The 16,921-nt window shown below is 59.9% G+C and overlaps 2 protein-coding genes across 2 annotated transcripts in view; one reads left to right on the forward strand and one right to left on the reverse strand.

The window, feature by feature from the left end:
- TNNI2 (troponin I2, fast skeletal type) overlaps positions 1-16,921 on the reverse strand; it is a 309,296-nt gene that overhangs the window by 62,370 nt on the left and 230,005 nt on the right. The window lies entirely within an intron of this gene.
- On the forward strand, positions 680-9,029 carry IFITM10 (interferon induced transmembrane protein 10; the record flags this gene model as incomplete). The annotated part of the gene is made up of 3 exons (XM_058690063.1): positions 680-892; positions 1,785-2,237; positions 8,395-9,029. Coding segments are annotated over 3 exons (816 nt in total), but the record flags the coding sequence as incomplete, so codon positions are not given.

Here is a 16,921-nt window from a genome sequence, read left to right on the forward strand (position 1 = left end):
GGGGCCAGCCAGCACGGCTCAGGGAAGGCCTGGACTTGGTGGCCTCTGGGGCTGGGGACCTGGTTAGTGGCAGGATTGTGCAGAGGTGGGTAACGGGATGGGGGCTCAGTGAGGTGTACCCTGCTCAGGCAGGTGCTACAGCTGGGGACCTGGGGCCTTCGAGGGGCTTGGTTTTGGCGAGGGGTGCACGAGAACAGGAGAGCAGATGGGGGCTGGGCTGGGTGAGGGGCACGGGCCAGAGTACCGGGGCTCTGCGTGGGCTGGGTGCTTGGTGAGGCCAGGACTCCAGGAGGGGCAAGGATGGACATGTGGGGAGGGGAGGGACACAGCAGTCAGAGAGGGGGCAGCGGAGGGGAAGGGCTCAGACAGCCATGCCGGTGGCCACGGTGGGGCAGAGGGGCACAGCAGGAGGATGAAGGGGCTCCCTCCTGGAGAGACAGACAGGGGTGGGCCTGGGGGCTCAGCAAGAGGGAGGGACAGGGAGGGAGGCGAGGGAGACACAGAAGGAGAGGACACCGGGTGGCCCTGTGGGAGGACCCGCCCCGAAGCCCCCCACAACCCTCACCCCGCCGGCTCTGCGCCCCCTCCCCAGGGTCCGGCTTCCGGCCGGTGCCTGAGGCCCCCACCCTGCGGGCGGGAGGAGGCGGGGAGGTGGCTGCGGCCGCCGCCGGCGCCGTGAGTCAGGCTGGGGCTGCAGCCGCGCGGCCGGCCTGGCGCTGCGGAGGGAGCTCAGGAGCGGGGACAGCGGCGCCGCCAGCCCCGCGTGCTCCCCCCGCCGAGGCTGGGCCGCCGGGACGCGGAGCGGCCGGGCAGACAGCGAGCCGCGGGCCGGCGGAAGGACGCGCGGACCGCGGTGCAGGGATCCGCCTGCCCGCCCAGGAGTCGCCAGCAGGTGAGGGCGCGCCGTCCGCGCGGCCGTTCAGACCCCGGCGGCCCCGGGCGGCGGGGCGATGGCCACAGACCCCTGCGGGGGTTGGCGGGGGGGGGGGGGGCGCAGGGCGCGAGCGTCTCGGTGCCTGGCCGGAGGGGTGCTCGTCTGGCAGAGTGTCCTTGCGCGTCTGTTTGTGGCGCGGGCTGGGTGGCTCCCTGGGAGCGTGTGCTGGGGGCCCCGGGGCCGCTCCGGGCCGGGCCGGGCCGGGGTTGGGGGCGGGGACGGCGTGCGCGAGTTTGGAGCCCCTGCAGTCGCCCCGCTGCCATCCCTGGGCGATTGCGTCGGATCCTGTGTGGCTGTGTGTGTACAAGCTGCGTGTCACAGGGCAGGGCTTTTCCCTGGCATCTCGGCGCACAGCGTGCCCAGGGTCTGGGGAGACTTTGGTGTCCGATGTGTTAGGGGCGTCAGCGTGCAGGTGCCCCAGAGGGCTCTGCTCATTCTGCCAGATGGTGGCCGAGACACCGTCATTGTGGGTCTGTGTGCCCTGTGCGTGTACCGGGGTGTTTGGGACGCTGGCGTGCTGTGTTTATTGCAACAGCGTGTTGGTTGGGGCGTTGCTGGGTACGGGGTGGGGGGGGGGGTGCTGTTGTGTGTCAGTGGGTGAATGTTTGTGCGCAGATGGCAAAGTGATGAAAAGCCCCCGATGTTCCTGCCAAGGCTGCTGTGAAGGGCTGTGGCACCGGGGTGCCTGGGGCGGGTGGGGGAGGCAGGTGGCAGGCTGGCGGCCTCGGTGGGGATTTCCAGCTCCTCTGGGGCTGCTCGGGAGTCTGCAGGGGAGATGCTGCAGGACATCGGGGCGAGCCCTGCAGGGCGGGCGGGACCCAGCTCCCTCCTCCTCTCCCCCCGCCTCCAGGCCCAGGGCCCAGGCCAGTGCCCAGCCCCGCTGGGAGCCCCGGCCAGCACCACGGACGGCGCCCAGGAAGCCCGAGTCCCCCTGGACGGGGCCTTCTGGATTCCGAGGCCCCCGGCAGGCTCCCCGAAGGGTTGCTTTGCCTGCGTGTCCAAGCCCCCGGCTCTGCAGGCTCCAGCGGCCCCGGCCCCTGAGCCCTCGGCATCGCCCCCCATGGCGCCCACCCTGTTCCCCATGGAATCCAAGAGCAGCAAGACGGACAGCATGCGGGCTTCGGGTGCCCCCCAGGCCTGCAAACACCTGGCCGAGAAGAAGACCATGACGAACCCCACGACGGTCATCGAGGTCTACCCGGACACCACCGAGGTCAACGACTACTACCTGTGGTCCATCTTCAACTTCGTCTACCTCAACTTCTGCTGCCTGGGCTTCATTGCACTGGCCTACTCCCTCAAAGTGAGCCGGGCAGGGGCGCGGGGGGCAGAGGAGCGGGTCCCGGCAGGTGGGGGCCGCCTCGCGGGATCCGGAGACACGTGGATGCTGGCCAGCTCTGAGCCCGCAGGGAGGGGCTGCCCTCCCCATCCTGGGCTGCGGAAGCTTCCAGGGCGTCTTGACAGGGCTCGGGGGCCGCAGGACTGGGTTCTCTACACAGCCAGCTTAGTCCTCAAGGTGCAGACTCGGGGCTCGGTCTGTCCTCTGGGCCGTGGGAATTACACTCAGATGTAGCTGCCCCTGGGCCCTCGGGGAGTGGGGGGAGCCAGCACACAGATGCAGACCCTCAGCACCCTTCCCGTGTCAGCAGGAGGACGGCTCGGGCCCCTCACAGGGGGACCTGAAACCAGGCAGACCTTCAGAAGGAGGCCACGGTAGCCAGGGTCTCCGACCACGGTGGACAAGGTCACTGCTTTCTGCCTTCCTTCTCCCACACTCTTTCTAGACGTCCGTCCTGGTGGCCGGGGAGGGGGCGCTGTCCAGGGGGAGAGAGGCATGACCCCAAACCCTGAGTGCGTACAACTTTGGGAAGCCCCTGACTGCTGGGAGAGGAGCCGGCTGGGAGCAGAGCAGGGTGCCAGGCAGACAGGACCCCACGTCCCTGGGGCAGAGGGGAAAGAAATGGGCCCAGATTGCAGGAAGGGGCTGTGACCCACTCACATCTGAGGTGAGGAGCCCCGTGCAAGTGTGTAAGAACTAAAGAGCCAGGGCTGTTGGAACCCAAGCAGCAGGACCCTCCTCCCTGTCACTCCGGACGGGTTTGGCTCCTGTAGAGTCAGAGGTCACTGTCCCTGGATTCGCGTGTCCGAGGCCAGGTGCACATCACCGACTGCAGCCGCCCGGTGAGGTGGGGGCAGGGGGGTGGGCAGCGGTGGGATGGGGGGCTGCAGGGAGAGGAGGGTCTGGGCCAGGGAGGCTGCAGGGGGGAAGGACAGCAGCCTGAACACAGCTCTGCCGCTGCTCATCTTCGAGCCCCACCCCTGCCCCTGGCATCACATGCCCCAGCCGCCTGGCTCTCCCGACCTCCTGACTCTTCGTCAGCGTCCCCCACCGCCAGGCACACCTTCGCCTCCAGGCTGGTGCACGGAGCTCTGGGCCTCTGCCATGTGGGGCCTGTGTGGTGTGAGTGAGTGTGTGTGAGTGTGCGTGGATGCACGAGCGTGTGTGCTCACGTAGGTGTGAATGCGCGTGTGCATAGGTGTGCAGGTGTGGATGTGTAAGTGTAATTGTATGTGTGCATGAGTGTGTGGATGTGAATGCGTGTGTATATTTGTGCACGTGAGTGTGTTATGTGTGGACTCGCGTGTGTGCATGTATACAAGTGAGTGTGCGTGTGTATGGGTGTGCATATGTGTGCTAGTGTATACAGGTGTGGGTGTGCATGTAATTAATTGCATCGCGTGTGCGTGCGTGAGTGTGCATATATTTGTGACTGTGTGGGTGAGTGGTACGTGACTTTGTGCGCATGTGTGCGTGCGTGTGCCTGTGTGTGCTGTGAAAGCACGTCGGGAAGGGCCCCTGGGGATTAGGGGTGAAGGCCCCCAGGCCAACCCCAGCTCTGGCCCCAACGGAACAGTACCAGGCAGAGGGCACCGTGGTGGGGGCAGCTGGTGACGCTCTGCTTCCCCTGGGGCCCTCTTGCCGTGCCCTGACGATGGCCTGTGGACACGGGTCTGGCCGCGTGGGCTCCTGTCCGGAAGCTGTCCCCCCCTTCCCCTTGGCTCGGCTGTGGGCGCCGGCTGGCACAGGGCAGGCCCATCTGGTGCAGGTTGTAGGTAGGTCACAGACTTCTGAATGGTGCAGGATTTGTGCTCTGACGGGGTGGGCAGGAATTGGTCCTTCTGAGGGGCAGAAAGGAGATCACGCTGCCTCCACCCCGGGGCTGCTCCCCCACGTCCTTTCTGGGGGACAGCCAGGGCAGAAAGGCCCGGGGCTTCTGGGGAAGGAGTGTGCAAGGTGAGCCGTCTCTGGCCTGGGCAGAGGGGGTGCAGGAGCGGCGGGCTCGGGCTTCTGCACCTGGGAGCTTGTCCATCTGTCCATCCAGCTGTCTCCTGGCCTGCTGCACCCGACGCTATTTGCAGCCAGTCATGGGCACTTCCAAGGGCGCCTAACGGACTTGGGGTCAGAAGGCCTCGGCTGAAGTCCCAGCTTGGTCCCTGAAGAGGGGTGAGCTCTTCACAAACCACCTTCCTCTGAGCTGGTTCCTGTGTCTGCTCACAAAACAAACAGAAATGAAAACAACGCCCAAGTCAGCACGCGTGAGCGGGGCAGAGGCTGGCATTCGGTGGGTGTGAAGCAGACATTGTGTCCCTGTCACGGGCGCCTGTCCGTCCGCTGTCTCCACCCACGTGGGCGCGTTCACTTCGATGCCAGCTGGGTCTGCGACACTCCCCTGCCCCAGGCATGGTTGCCCACCCAACCAAACCCATCCCTCCATCTTGCTGTCACTGGTGCCGAGGCAGGGCCGGCCACTGTAGGGGTCAGACAGGGCTGTACGAGGGGGTAGGTGGACAGAGGGCACCTTCAAGGTGGAATAAGTGTCATGGTGTTTCAGAAAAAGAATATTTCATTCCTGGTTTGGGGTGAGTTTGGAGTCCAGAGTGGGAGACTTCCGGGAGGAAGCATCATCTTCACTGGGCTCTGAAGGGCAGGTGAGGTGTTCCAGATATAAACTAGGACATGAGGGTGGGGTGATCTGGGGGGAACTGCAAGGCCCCCATATTCTCTGGGGGCAAGACGACAGTCCTGGAAAGCCAGACTGAGGCCATGCAGTGAAGGATTTGGAAAAATATGTGAGGGGTTTGGATGTCATCATGTGGAAGACCCAGAAGGGAAGATATGACCAGAGCTATGAAATCTGCAGCCGGTTTGAAGGAAGAGGATGAGAGAACCCCCAGGGCAGAGAAAAGCTAGGGTCCCAGTGTGGTGTCCAGGAAAGGGGGCACATGGCCTGAACCAGGGCAGGGATGGTGGGCAGGAGACGAGGAGCAGATATAATGATATGGTGGTTGTTCCATGTGGGCCCAGGAGGTTGTGGACTTCCCAGTGACAGGGAAGTCAAAAAAATTGATTGGGGGGGCGGGTATTGTGTCAGTTTTGTATATACATATTTGCCCACTACCTGCTTTCTGAATGTCAACAGCATCCACCCATCTACCCACCCATCCATCCATCCACCATCCATTCATCCACCCATCTATCCATCCATCCATCCAACCATCCATCTGTCCAACCATCCGTCTATCCACCACCCATCCATCCATCCACCATCCATCCATCCACCCATCCATCTATCCACACACACATCCATCCACCCATCCATCTATCCATCCATCCAACCAACCATCCATCTGTCCACCATCCATCCACCCATCCATCCATCCACCCATCCACCCATCCACCCATCCACCCATCCACACACATCCATCCATCCAACCAACCATTAATCTGTCCATCCATCCATCTGTCTATCCACCATCCACCCACCCATCCATCCACCATCCATCTATCCACCCACCCATCTATCCATCCACCCATCCATCCATCCATCCATCCACCATCCAGCCAGCCATCCATCCATCCACCCGTCTGTCCATCCATCCACCCACTCATCCATCCACCCACCCATCCATCATCTATCCATCCACCCATCCATCCATCCATCCATCCATCCATCCATCCACCATCCATCCATCCACCACCCAGCCAGCCAGCCATCCATCCACCCATCTGTCCATCCATCCACCCACTCATCCATCCACCCACCCATCCATCATCCATCCATCCACCATCCATCCATCCACCCATCCATCTATCCATCCATCCATCCATCCATCCATCCATGCATCTGTCCATCCATCCGTCTATCCACCACCCATCCATCCATCCACCATCCATCCATCTACCATCCATCTATCCACACACACATCCATCCACCCATCCATCTATCCATCCATCCAACCAACCATCCATCTGTCCACCATCCATCCACCCATCCATCCATCCACCCATCCACCCATCCACCCATCCACACACACATCCATCCATCCAACCAACCATCAATCTGCCCATCCATCCGTCTATCCACCATCCGTCCACCCATCCAACCAACCATCCATCTACCATCCATCTATCCACGCACACATCCATCCATCCATCCACCCATCCATCCATCCATCCATCCAACCAACTATCCATCTGTCCACCATCCATCCATCCATCCATCCATCCATCCATCCATGCATCTGTCCATCCATCCGTCTATCCACCACCCATCCATCCATCCACCATCCATCCATCTACCATCCATCTATCCACACACACATCCATCCACCCATCCATCTATCCATCCATCCAACCAACCATCCATCTGTCCACCATCCATCCACCCATCCATCCATCCACCCATCCACCCATCCACCCATCCACACACACATCCATCCATCCAACCAACCATCAATCTGCCCATCCATCCGTCTATCCACCATCCGTCCACCCATCCAACCAACCATCCATCTACCATCCATCTATCCACGCACACATCCATCCATCCATCCACCCATCCATCCATCCATCCATCCATCCAACCAACTATCCATCTGTCCACCATCCATCCATCCATCCATCCATTCACCATCCCATATACATTGATCCCTGCTCCTCTATTCCCTTCAACCCATTCAAATAGTCACCCACTCCTCTATTCATCTGTGTTTATACATGTTCATTTTGCTTCCTTCTCCCTTCGTACTCTGCCCCATCCCATCCCCATGTATTTTGTACATCAGTTCACTTAACTATTCTTCTAAACTTACTTCCCCCCAGTAACTTTCACTGCTTTACTTACCACCTCTACATGTCAGCCAGCCATCCATCCTCTGACCCAGCACACCAATAAATCCACTCATCCTTCAAGCTGACAGCATCCCTTCTTTCCACTGCTCCTCTAGCTGAGCCATGTGCATCCATTCATCATGTACCTGTCTTCACACTCACCCTTGCTCACTCTCACCTTGTTATCCCTTATGTCATCTCATCCATCCATATGACCCATGCACTATCATTTTTTTCTATTTTCCCTCCCTTCTCATCCATCCACGAATCCAACTACGCTTCTTTGGACTTTGTGGAGGGAGAACGTGCTGAAGAGAGGGAAATCCTAGGATTTACCCTGCGTGAGGGTGGCTTCCTCCTTGGGAACACCTCTTCACAACCAGAGAATCTTGGAAATGGGTCCAGCTCTGCCCACTGTCTTCCCTGTATCTTAACATCCCTTCCCAGAGACCATGGGGCCCGCTGCCTGTTCTGTCTAGTGCCTATTCTTAGGTAACCCCTGTGAATTTTAGATTAAGGAGCCGCTCAGACTAGGGCACACTTACAACCTCCATTGGCTGATCATATAACTCTCTGAGACCAAGTTTCTCCTTTATCTTGTGAATTCATTTGTCAATCCCAGCTTTATTGAGCTACAGTTGACCTACAGCATTGGAGAAGTCCAACGTGCACAACGTTGCAATTCGATACACGTACATCCTGCAAGATGATCGTAACAAGAGGGTTCGTTAGCACATCTGCCAGCTCACATAATTATTGTTTTTGTGGTTGGTGGGGTTTTTGGTGGTAGGAACACTTACAATCTGCTCTCGCCAACTTTCTTTTTTTTAATGTTTATTTATTTATTTTATGTGTGTGTGTGTGTGTGTGTGTGTGAGAGAGAGAGAGAGAGAGAGAGAGAGAGAGTTCAAGCAGGGGAAGGACAGAGAGAGACGGAGAGAGAATCCCAGGCTGCTGCGCTGACAGTGCAGAGCCCGATTCGGGGCTCGAACCCATGAACCGTGAGATCATGACCTGAGCCGAAATCCAGAGTCGGATGCTTAATTGACCGAGCCACCCAGGTGTCACCCCCCCCCGCCGCCCCGCCTCCTTGATTCAGTAACTTTCAATCGAATAGTACAATATTGTTAAACAGTCCTGTTTTATTTTAAATAATTTCAGACATGGAAAAGTTGCAAAAAGAACTACAAAGAATTCCCGGGTGCCCTCCGCGCAGAGGTGCCCCATACCCGTATTTGCCTTTCCCTGGTCTCTGGCCTCGGGCCTCACCTCCCCCCTCTGGCTGCAGGTTCGAGACAAGAAGCTTCTCAATGACCTGAATGGAGCAGTGGAAGACGCCAAGACCGCCCGGCTGTTCAACATCACCAGCTCTGCCCTGGCGGCCTCTTGTATCATCCTTGTCTTCATTTTCCTGCGGTACCCGCTCACCGACTACTAGGACCCCGCGGGCGCCGCCGGCCGTGGAGACGAAGCCCCGAGACACATCCGTTGTCATGACCGACGCGATACGGGATGCGGTGTGGGTGGGGCGGAGCAGGGCGCGGGCCCTGGGACCCCCCCGAAGCTGTGAAGCGGGCAGCGAGGCCGCCAGAAGGTCCGCACAGTAAGGGGGCAGCGAGCTTCGGGCCAGCCCACCCTCTCTGCCTCTGCCCGTTCCCGGGGTCTGGGTTTCTCCCTGTGTTGCCGCACCCTGGCTTCCAGCGGCTGCCCCCCGCCCCGCCCTCCTGTGCCCCACCCAGGCTCCTGGGGCCCCTCTGGCCCGACACCCAGCAAGAAGGGCTTCTGTGGGAGCTCCCCGGCTTGGGGGGGCTGCCAGCATCTGGGGACTCACTCTCTCCTCTCCGACCCCACCTCCTCCAAGCTGTGACCCTGCTCAGAGCTCTTGTATCTGTGAACTTTCAATAAAATACCTGTCTGGCTCCAGCCCAGCCTCTGTCCCAGGGCCGAGCAGGGCATGGGGGTGGGTGGATTTGGCAGCTTTGGGGGCCCCACTCAGGCGCTGCCTGGCGGGCCAGGCACCCCCCTCCCCCCCGTGCCAACACCGCCGGGGAGGGTTTGCTCCGTGACCTGGCGGTCTTCTGCCCATGGTGCAAGGGGACCGAGGGGGACTTTGGCAGAAGGTGCCCCAAACACGAGTCCTCTCGAGGATTAGGCAGCACGAACAGAGCTGTCTGCCCAGCTGTAAGTTAGAGCGGAGAAAACCAGCGTGTTCCCGGGGAGGGAGCAGAACCCTCGTGGCACGGGGTCGCAGCTTGTCTGGGAAACCAGAGGACGTCCGGGCAGCTCAGGTGCAGGGAGCGAAGGAGGAAGGCCTGCTGACCTCACCCCCAGGCCCAGGGGTGGCTTCGCAGGGGAGGGACTGGGCTTGCTTTGTGGGCTTCGAGGACGGTGGGGGGGAGGCGGGGGACAAGGCTGTCACAGAAGTGGGAACCGTGCAGGCTGGGGCTGGGGCGGATGAAAGAATTTGGTGACAGACTGGATGTGCTGCGAGGCGGGCGGGAGGAGCCGGGGGTCCCTGCGTGTCCGACCTGGCCGGGGCTAAGCCCTCACATGGGGACCTGGGGAGGAGCCCTGTGGAAGCAGAGGGGCCCGGCAGTGACAGCCAACATGGAGCCCAAGGAACACCACCTCTCTCCGGAAGGCTGGCAGGAAGAGGGGGTGTCCCAGCACCCAGAGTGTCGGGGGCAGAGGAGGGAGAAGCCAGAGGCGCCCATCGGGTTTCTGGGAATGAGATGGAGGAAGGAAGGAGGTAAGGAAGGGGCGGAAAGGTGTGCTTGGCGGGGCGGGGAGGTGGCCGCCAAGGGAGAAGAGTCCCGGGGATGTCATCAGAGCAGGGTGCCAAGCCCGGGGCTCAGGGTCGGCAGTGATGGACAGCCACAGGGAGGAGGCCAGGTGACCGAGGGGTCACCAAGGCATGGGTGTCAGAGAAGGGCGGAGAGCACAGACGGAGCCCTGTATGGGCAGCGTCCAGACAGCAGGAGAGAGACTCCTCCCTCACGCAGGACAGAGGCACAGGTGCTGATGACGGGGTGGGTGTGTGGACGTGGGGCCGAGGACTGGGGTTCCCCTGCGACCTCCCTGGGAGGGGGACACGCGGGGGGGGGGGGGTAGGGCTCAGGGCAGGGGTGAGGTGTTTGGGGTCTTTCCTGGGCAAGTGGACCGGTGTGGCTGTGGTCAGCTGGGGGCACACGCTGGGGGCTCCGTGGTTTCCCCACGTGGTGCGCCATGGCGACAGAAGCGTGGAGGGGACTTGGGAGCGGGACATGGGGCTGGGCGTCTGCCGAGGATGGACGGGAGCCAGCTGGGCTGCTGGGACCTGAATCCCCGTGCGGAGGGACGCTGGGGGTGGGGCAGCGTTGCTGTGAGAGGGTCAGGGCTTCCGAGAGCAGCAGGTCAGGTCTGGAGAGGTGTTTCCCAGGTGAGTGTGCTAAGAGGCTGGGGGTGGGGGCTTCAAGCAAAAGGGGGCCGGGGTGGGTGGCGAAAGGCACACTAGTGAGGGGGCCAGACTCCAGCCCCCGGCCCCACCCAGAAGCCCAGGAGAGGGGCCGGAACACCATGGCATGACCCCTGACCCCAGGCAGTGGCAGGACGGCAGGGGGGCTGGCACCCCTGCAGGGTTGCACGGAGTTATGTTGTGGCCACCCATGGAGGGGAGCTGGGAGCCTTCCGGGTGGCCCCCAGGAGGGCGGTTGGAGGGGCTGGAGGGCAGCGAGCTCAGTCCTGGATCCTTCCGGAGCTTCCAGATCAGGCCCAGGTGGGTTCCCACCACTGCCCATCGGCTTCCCGGAGGAGTCAGGGCCGGGTTGGTCACGGGGAGGGCATCTGGGGAGACAGGGACCGGAGGTCATGAGCTCAGGCCCTACCCTGGGGTCCAGGTGGCTTCATTACCCCTGACGGGGCTGGGAAAGTGGAGGCAAAATGTTTTCTTCTCTCCTTTTCCTTAAGCCTTTGCTGCCAGCAGCTGCTGACCTCCTGGGACGTCACCCGGGGGAACCGCATCCTCAGGAAGGAGGCCTCGGCCTGGCCTCTCCCTGGAACCTGTCCCTCCCGGCTGAGGCTTTCGGGCTCCGGTCGCAAACAAGTTACGACCGCCTTGCGGGCACCGAAGGCACGCTTAGCCCACAGACGTTTGTGTCCATTCCTGGGGAGCGGGGGCCACACCGCTGAGGCGCTGCCTCCCCCCCCGCCACCCCCCCCACCCCACCCCCAGCCACCCCCCCCACCACCACCTAGGGCTCAGGAGAGGGTGCTGGCACCTGCCGGGAGGGGTGTCTGCGGCCATGTAGCCCAGACCCCAGCAGGTGGGCGGGCGGGCACGGGGTCCTGCCTTGGTCTTGGTCTCTGGCTTCCAGGTCTGCGTCTTTGCCTCTCTGGGCCCCGCCCTGACCTTCCGACCCTCCCTGCCCCACCCCCTCCCTGTTTTTATTTGGTTTGCACAGTGTCTGCCAGGAAAATGCCGCTCAGTAGGTACTCGCACGAATGAGCCGGCCGCCTCGGCTTGCTCTCTTCCTGCCCTTCTCTGCGTGCCCCTGGCTTCACGCATCTTTGCGGGGGGGACTCTCCCCGCCCTCTCCTCCCCCACGCTGCCCCGATTGGCCCTGGCCACCGCCCTTGTGACCTCCAGCTCCCAGACCAGTTTAAAAGGACCAAGCATGGAGAGAGTGTCTGGAGGCTGGCACTGGCCGTGTGCACCTGTGCGATGAGGGGCTGCTGGGCGGTTAGTCCCCAGCTTGTCCTGCCTTGGCCACAGTGGCCCCAGGTGTCCCAGGTCCCCATCATCCGCTTGCCAAAAACGCTGCCCCCGCTCCAGCCTGACCCTGTCCACACACTGGAAAGGCGCAGAATATTCCTTCTTCATCGAGTGCCCTCGGCTTCCCTCCTGGGTGTGGAGATACCCCCGGAGGCCCCCTGCTCCCACAGAATAGCGACCCCCGACCGCCGGCTCAGACAGGGGGCACGCAGACGAACAGGTCCCTGGCCCCGTCGGGCCGCAGGGCCCCCCTGAGATCTGCTCCGTCCCACTTCACGGGGGTGGGTCTGGGAGGCGGTGGCCATAGGAAGAGCCCCCATGCCTTCCCCCACCTGCCCCACCCGAGGCACCTGCTGGGCTGCGGAGGCCAAGACTCAGTGGCTCAGGGGTGGTTTGAAGGACACAAGAGGCTCCTGGAGCCCAGCCAGCAGGGCTGAAGGGCAGCGCGGCAGGGGCAGCGGTTGAGAACTTTCGCCTCCGGTGCCCGGCTCCCTTCCTTTCGGCCATGGCATGGGGGAGGGGGGAGGGGGGAAGGTGGGGGGCTCCCTGTGGCTGCAGTTTATGCCCCCCTCACACTCCTGACGCATCTGACTCGTACGCGGACTGCCGTTTGGATGCCCTCTTGCTGAACGCCTGTCTTATTACCTAGAGCACATCCTTCCTACTGGGCTGTGGGTTTCTTAGTGGCACCCGGGTGTCTCCGCCCACGTCCCCCCTCCGTCCCTGACAGCCCTGCCCCGCTCGGAGGCCCTCACTGCCCTCTCTCCCTGGCCTGTTCTAATAAACACAAGTGTCCGATTTCAATACGGTCACAAGTACCACTGTCTTCGTCAGTTGAGGCTTTTCGCCCAGGACACGGAAAGGAGTGCATGGAGAGAAAAACACCAACACGTTTGCCAAATCAGGGCACACGTGGGTGACATCAGGCACTGATCAAGTTCTACTTCTGGACCCCAGTGGTGGTTACGTGAGTGTTTGTTTCATAAAAGTCATAGGGCCGCCTGGGTGGCTCAGTCGGTTAAGCGTCCGACTTCGGCTCAGGTCACGATCTCACGGTCCGTGGGTTCGAGCCCCGTGTCGGGCTCTGGGCTGACAGCTCAGAGCCTGGAGCCTGTTTCGGATTCTGTGTCTCCCTCTGTCTGCCCCTCCCCTGCTCACACTGTCTCTCTCTCTCTCTCTCTCTCAAAAATAAACATTAAAAAAATTTTTTTAAAGTCGTTATGTTGTATAGTCATGCCTTATGGTAGCCCTCTGCACGACATCCGCGCACTTACACAAATATGTTCACAGACGCCACGGATGGGAAATAACTCATGTGCGTTAACGTCTATTTTCACATACAGACGAAAACCAGTTGATAAATGCACAGCTTTGTTTATAATGTCCCTGGGAACTTAGCCTTTTATTTATTCAAAATAAGCATGATGCATAGGACAGAATGTCTCTGGAAGAAACCACACGGACAAGAGTAAGATGGGCCCCAGGTGCCGGTGGCCGCACCCCAGAGAGGGGAACCGCTGGGGGACTGGAGCCAACAAGGTTTATGGGGAGAAGGCAGGTGCATGGGGTGGGGTCAGTAAAGACAACGGGAGGCCAGATACGCACAGGATTTGGCCAAATAATTACATATATATATTTTTTAATGTTTATTAGTTTTTGAGAGACACAGAGTGTGACTGGGGGAGGGGGAGAGAGAGAGGGAGACACAGAGTCCGAAGCAGGCTCCAGGCTCCGAGCTGTCAGCACAGAGCCCGACGTGGGGCTGGAACCCACGAACTGTGAGATCATGACCCGAGCTGAAGTCGGACGCCCAACCGACTGAGCCACCCAGGTGCCTCCCCTCCCCCCGCCCCCAGCCAATAATTACATATATTAAGGCTGATGGGAGTCTGTGACAAAAGTGGGGTGGGACAGAGAGGAGCCAAGGTGGGGTTAGGGGAACCTGTGCACCCCCAGCTCTCCCCACTGGCAGGGTCTGCAAGACCCCCAACAGCCCCAAAACAGCAAGCTCACTGGCACCCAGATGTTGGCTCTTAAGGTCACTGCCCCCCTGCAGGGACCGGGCCCCCTGGGGACGGCTGGTTGCAGGCAGTGCCTGGGGGGGCTTGGACCCTGACGTACAAGACGACCTGAGGCACCTGGGACCAGGAAGCAAAGACCTGATGAGGTAGGTCCGAATCAGGCCACTCCGAATTTGGCCACTCCGGCCAAATCAGGGACAACTGGGCCTCAGGGTAAATCCACTGAATGAAAGAGGAAACCATGAGTCCACACGGAGACTCATAAATAAACTGGAGGCTCAGTGAGCAAGGGGGTCTCTAGTCTGAGAGGCCAGCCTGGAGGACAGTCATGACTGCAGAGGGAGACGGAGACCCAGCGGGCGGTACCCCAGAGGTGCCCACCTCCCCTCCTGGGCGTCCCCCCATTTTCTAGGGCGGTTCACAGGACCCCGGAGCCGCACACTTGCACTCGTCAGTGTGTGCGAGGGAGGGGCGCCTGGGGGTTGCAGACGAACGGTCAGGGGGAGGCGTGCGGGAAGGGCATGGGGCTCCCGTGCCCTCGCCCCAAACCTGCGTGTGTTCCCCAGCCCGGAAGCCGGCCGGACCCCACGTCTCCAGGCTGTTCCTGGAGGCTCCTCCCCATGTAGGCTTGACTGACCATCAACTCCACGACGTGCTAGAGGTTCTCATGAGGTCTCGGTCTTTCTGGTGGCCGCCCCCACCCGGGCCCCCCACCCCCACCCCACAGTCACCTCAGGAGAACAAAGGATGCTCCCGTCACCCAGGAAATTCCAAGGGCTTTAGGAGGTCAGTGTCGGGAGCCCGGCCAGGGACCCACAGAGATGTTCCCTGCGATCTCACGTGGCCCGAGCTCACTAACACACCGCCAGAGATACGTAAGCAAGCAGCAGACAAGCCCCTTGCGAGGGATAACCAAATAGAAGGGTCCTGCCCTCTGCAGAAGGCTCGCGGCCACGGGAGCCACAGGAAGAGGGGGACCGCTCCGGTCAGAGCTGGTCACCACAGACAGGATCCGCACCTGCGCGGTCGTTCCCTAAACCCACGCGATTGCGTGTCATCAAGTCTCATTCATAAGCTTCCTCTCGCATGATTAATGTTTTTGCTGATAGGATTCACGTCGCCCGGACGCCTCTCACGCTGTCGGTTGCTTCCTCTAATCTAAGGTTTAGACAGCTGCCCTCGGTTGATTGCTCGGCGTGGACATCTCTGCGGTGCAGGAAGTGTCCGCTCCTGCAGGGACTGTCTGACCTTGACGTGGTACCACATAATCAGAACCACTGTGGCTTTACGGCGAGCCCAGACATCTCGAGGCCCCCCTCACTGGTCGTCTTCAGGAGTTTCTTGGCCATTCCACTTACGGCATTCATTTAATTGGAGAACTTACCAAGCAGGGGGGGAAAAGACGACTAGGATTGTGATTTAATCCACAGAGATACATTTGGGAGGAATTTACATTTTTATAAGACTGAGTTTTTCAAATCTGTAAGCGCGCCATAGGCTTTGATTTACTTCAGTCTCTTTATTTTTTTTTTTATTTTTTTTTTAATTTTTTTTTTTTCAACGTTTTTTATTTATTTTTGGGACAGAGAGAGACAGAGCATGAACGGGGGAGGGGCAGAGAGAGAGGGAGACACAGAATCGGAAACAGGCTCCAGGCTCCAAGCCGTCAGCACAGAGCCCGACGCGGGGCTCGAACTCACGGACCGCGAGATCGTGACCTGGCTGAAGTCGGACGCTTAACCGACTGCGCCACCCAGACGCCCCACTTCAGTCTCTTTAAAGCGCTCCCCAAACGCACTATAGTTTCCCGCGTCGAGGTCTCGCACAGGACGCGTGAGATTTACTTGCAGATATTTGATTTTGGTGCTATTGTAAATGTTACAGTGTGAAATGTTTTCTTTCCTGAGTGTCTGTTGCATTTGACTTCTGAGGAGCCGTCCTGCACTCGGCATCTCGCTAAGAGGAGTTTTATTTTCATGATATTTTTCGTGACGTCTGGATTTTCCACGTGTTCGGTCGCAGCGCATGTCGACGTGCAAAGTCAGAGTTTCCTTTCTCCCTTTCTGACCCACGTACCTTATGCTTGTTTTTCTCAATGCATTTGCTAGAACTTCAATCACACTGGGAAACAGAGGTCGCGGCAGCGGGGTTTTCTTTTGTAACCCTTATCTCCAAGATAAATCTTTCCAGGCTGCATGATGTCGGATGATATTTGCTCTAGGTATTTGGAGACCTCCGCGATTAGCTTAAGGCACTTCCCTGTTAGTCATAATATGCTAATATTGACATTTTTGCTGTAGTGCCACAGATACGAGAAGCTTAGCGACTGTGAACGAAAGAGCCAACGGGAAAAGACGCGGGGGCAACCTGCGCGAGACCCGGGGACCTTTGCGACCCAGCAAATAGCAGCAGCGGCTCAAAGCGGCCCGACTGGGCTTGCAGCCAGCGCCCCAGGCAACCCACCCGCTCTGCTGGCTGCAGCCACTTGCCACCCTTAATTTCCACGAGGTCCTTAAGGGCGCTCACTCCAGGTCTCAGCCGACTTCATCGTCCGACCCAGAGCATAGGCATGTCCCGCCCTTCTTTCCCACGAGGGGGGGGTGTCTTTCCAGTGTCCTGATCGGTGCCTGGGCCTCTCTTGATCCACTAACCCACGTGGGACTGCTGCAGCCCGCCCGGGGCTCCGGGGCTTTCCCCAGGGTCCGTGAGATTCTCTTGAACTGTGCACACGCCCACCTCAGTTATGTAAAGCCATTGACACGCTGGGGGAAGTGTGTCCGCACGGGCCTAGTTCGCGTGCCGTGCCCATAGCTCCGTATTTACACATCGCTTTTGAGCCGATGTGTGAACACGCATCGTGGCAGAGATGGTTCGGTCTTATTAAATTAATGCGGAATACCACGGAATCGTTGTCTGCCTCTTCTGGTTTGGTTATGTAATTTTCCTCTTAAAAATTTTTTTGTGATGTTTAATTTTGAGACACAGAGCGTGCACAGGGGAGGGGCAGAGAGAGAGGGAGACCCAGAATCGGAAGCAGGTTCCAG

This window comes from Neofelis nebulosa, chromosome 10 (genome assembly GCF_028018385.1).
Source record: "Neofelis nebulosa isolate mNeoNeb1 chromosome 10, mNeoNeb1.pri, whole genome shotgun sequence".
Classification (NCBI taxonomy): Eukaryota; Metazoa; Chordata; class Mammalia; order Carnivora; family Felidae; genus Neofelis; species Neofelis nebulosa.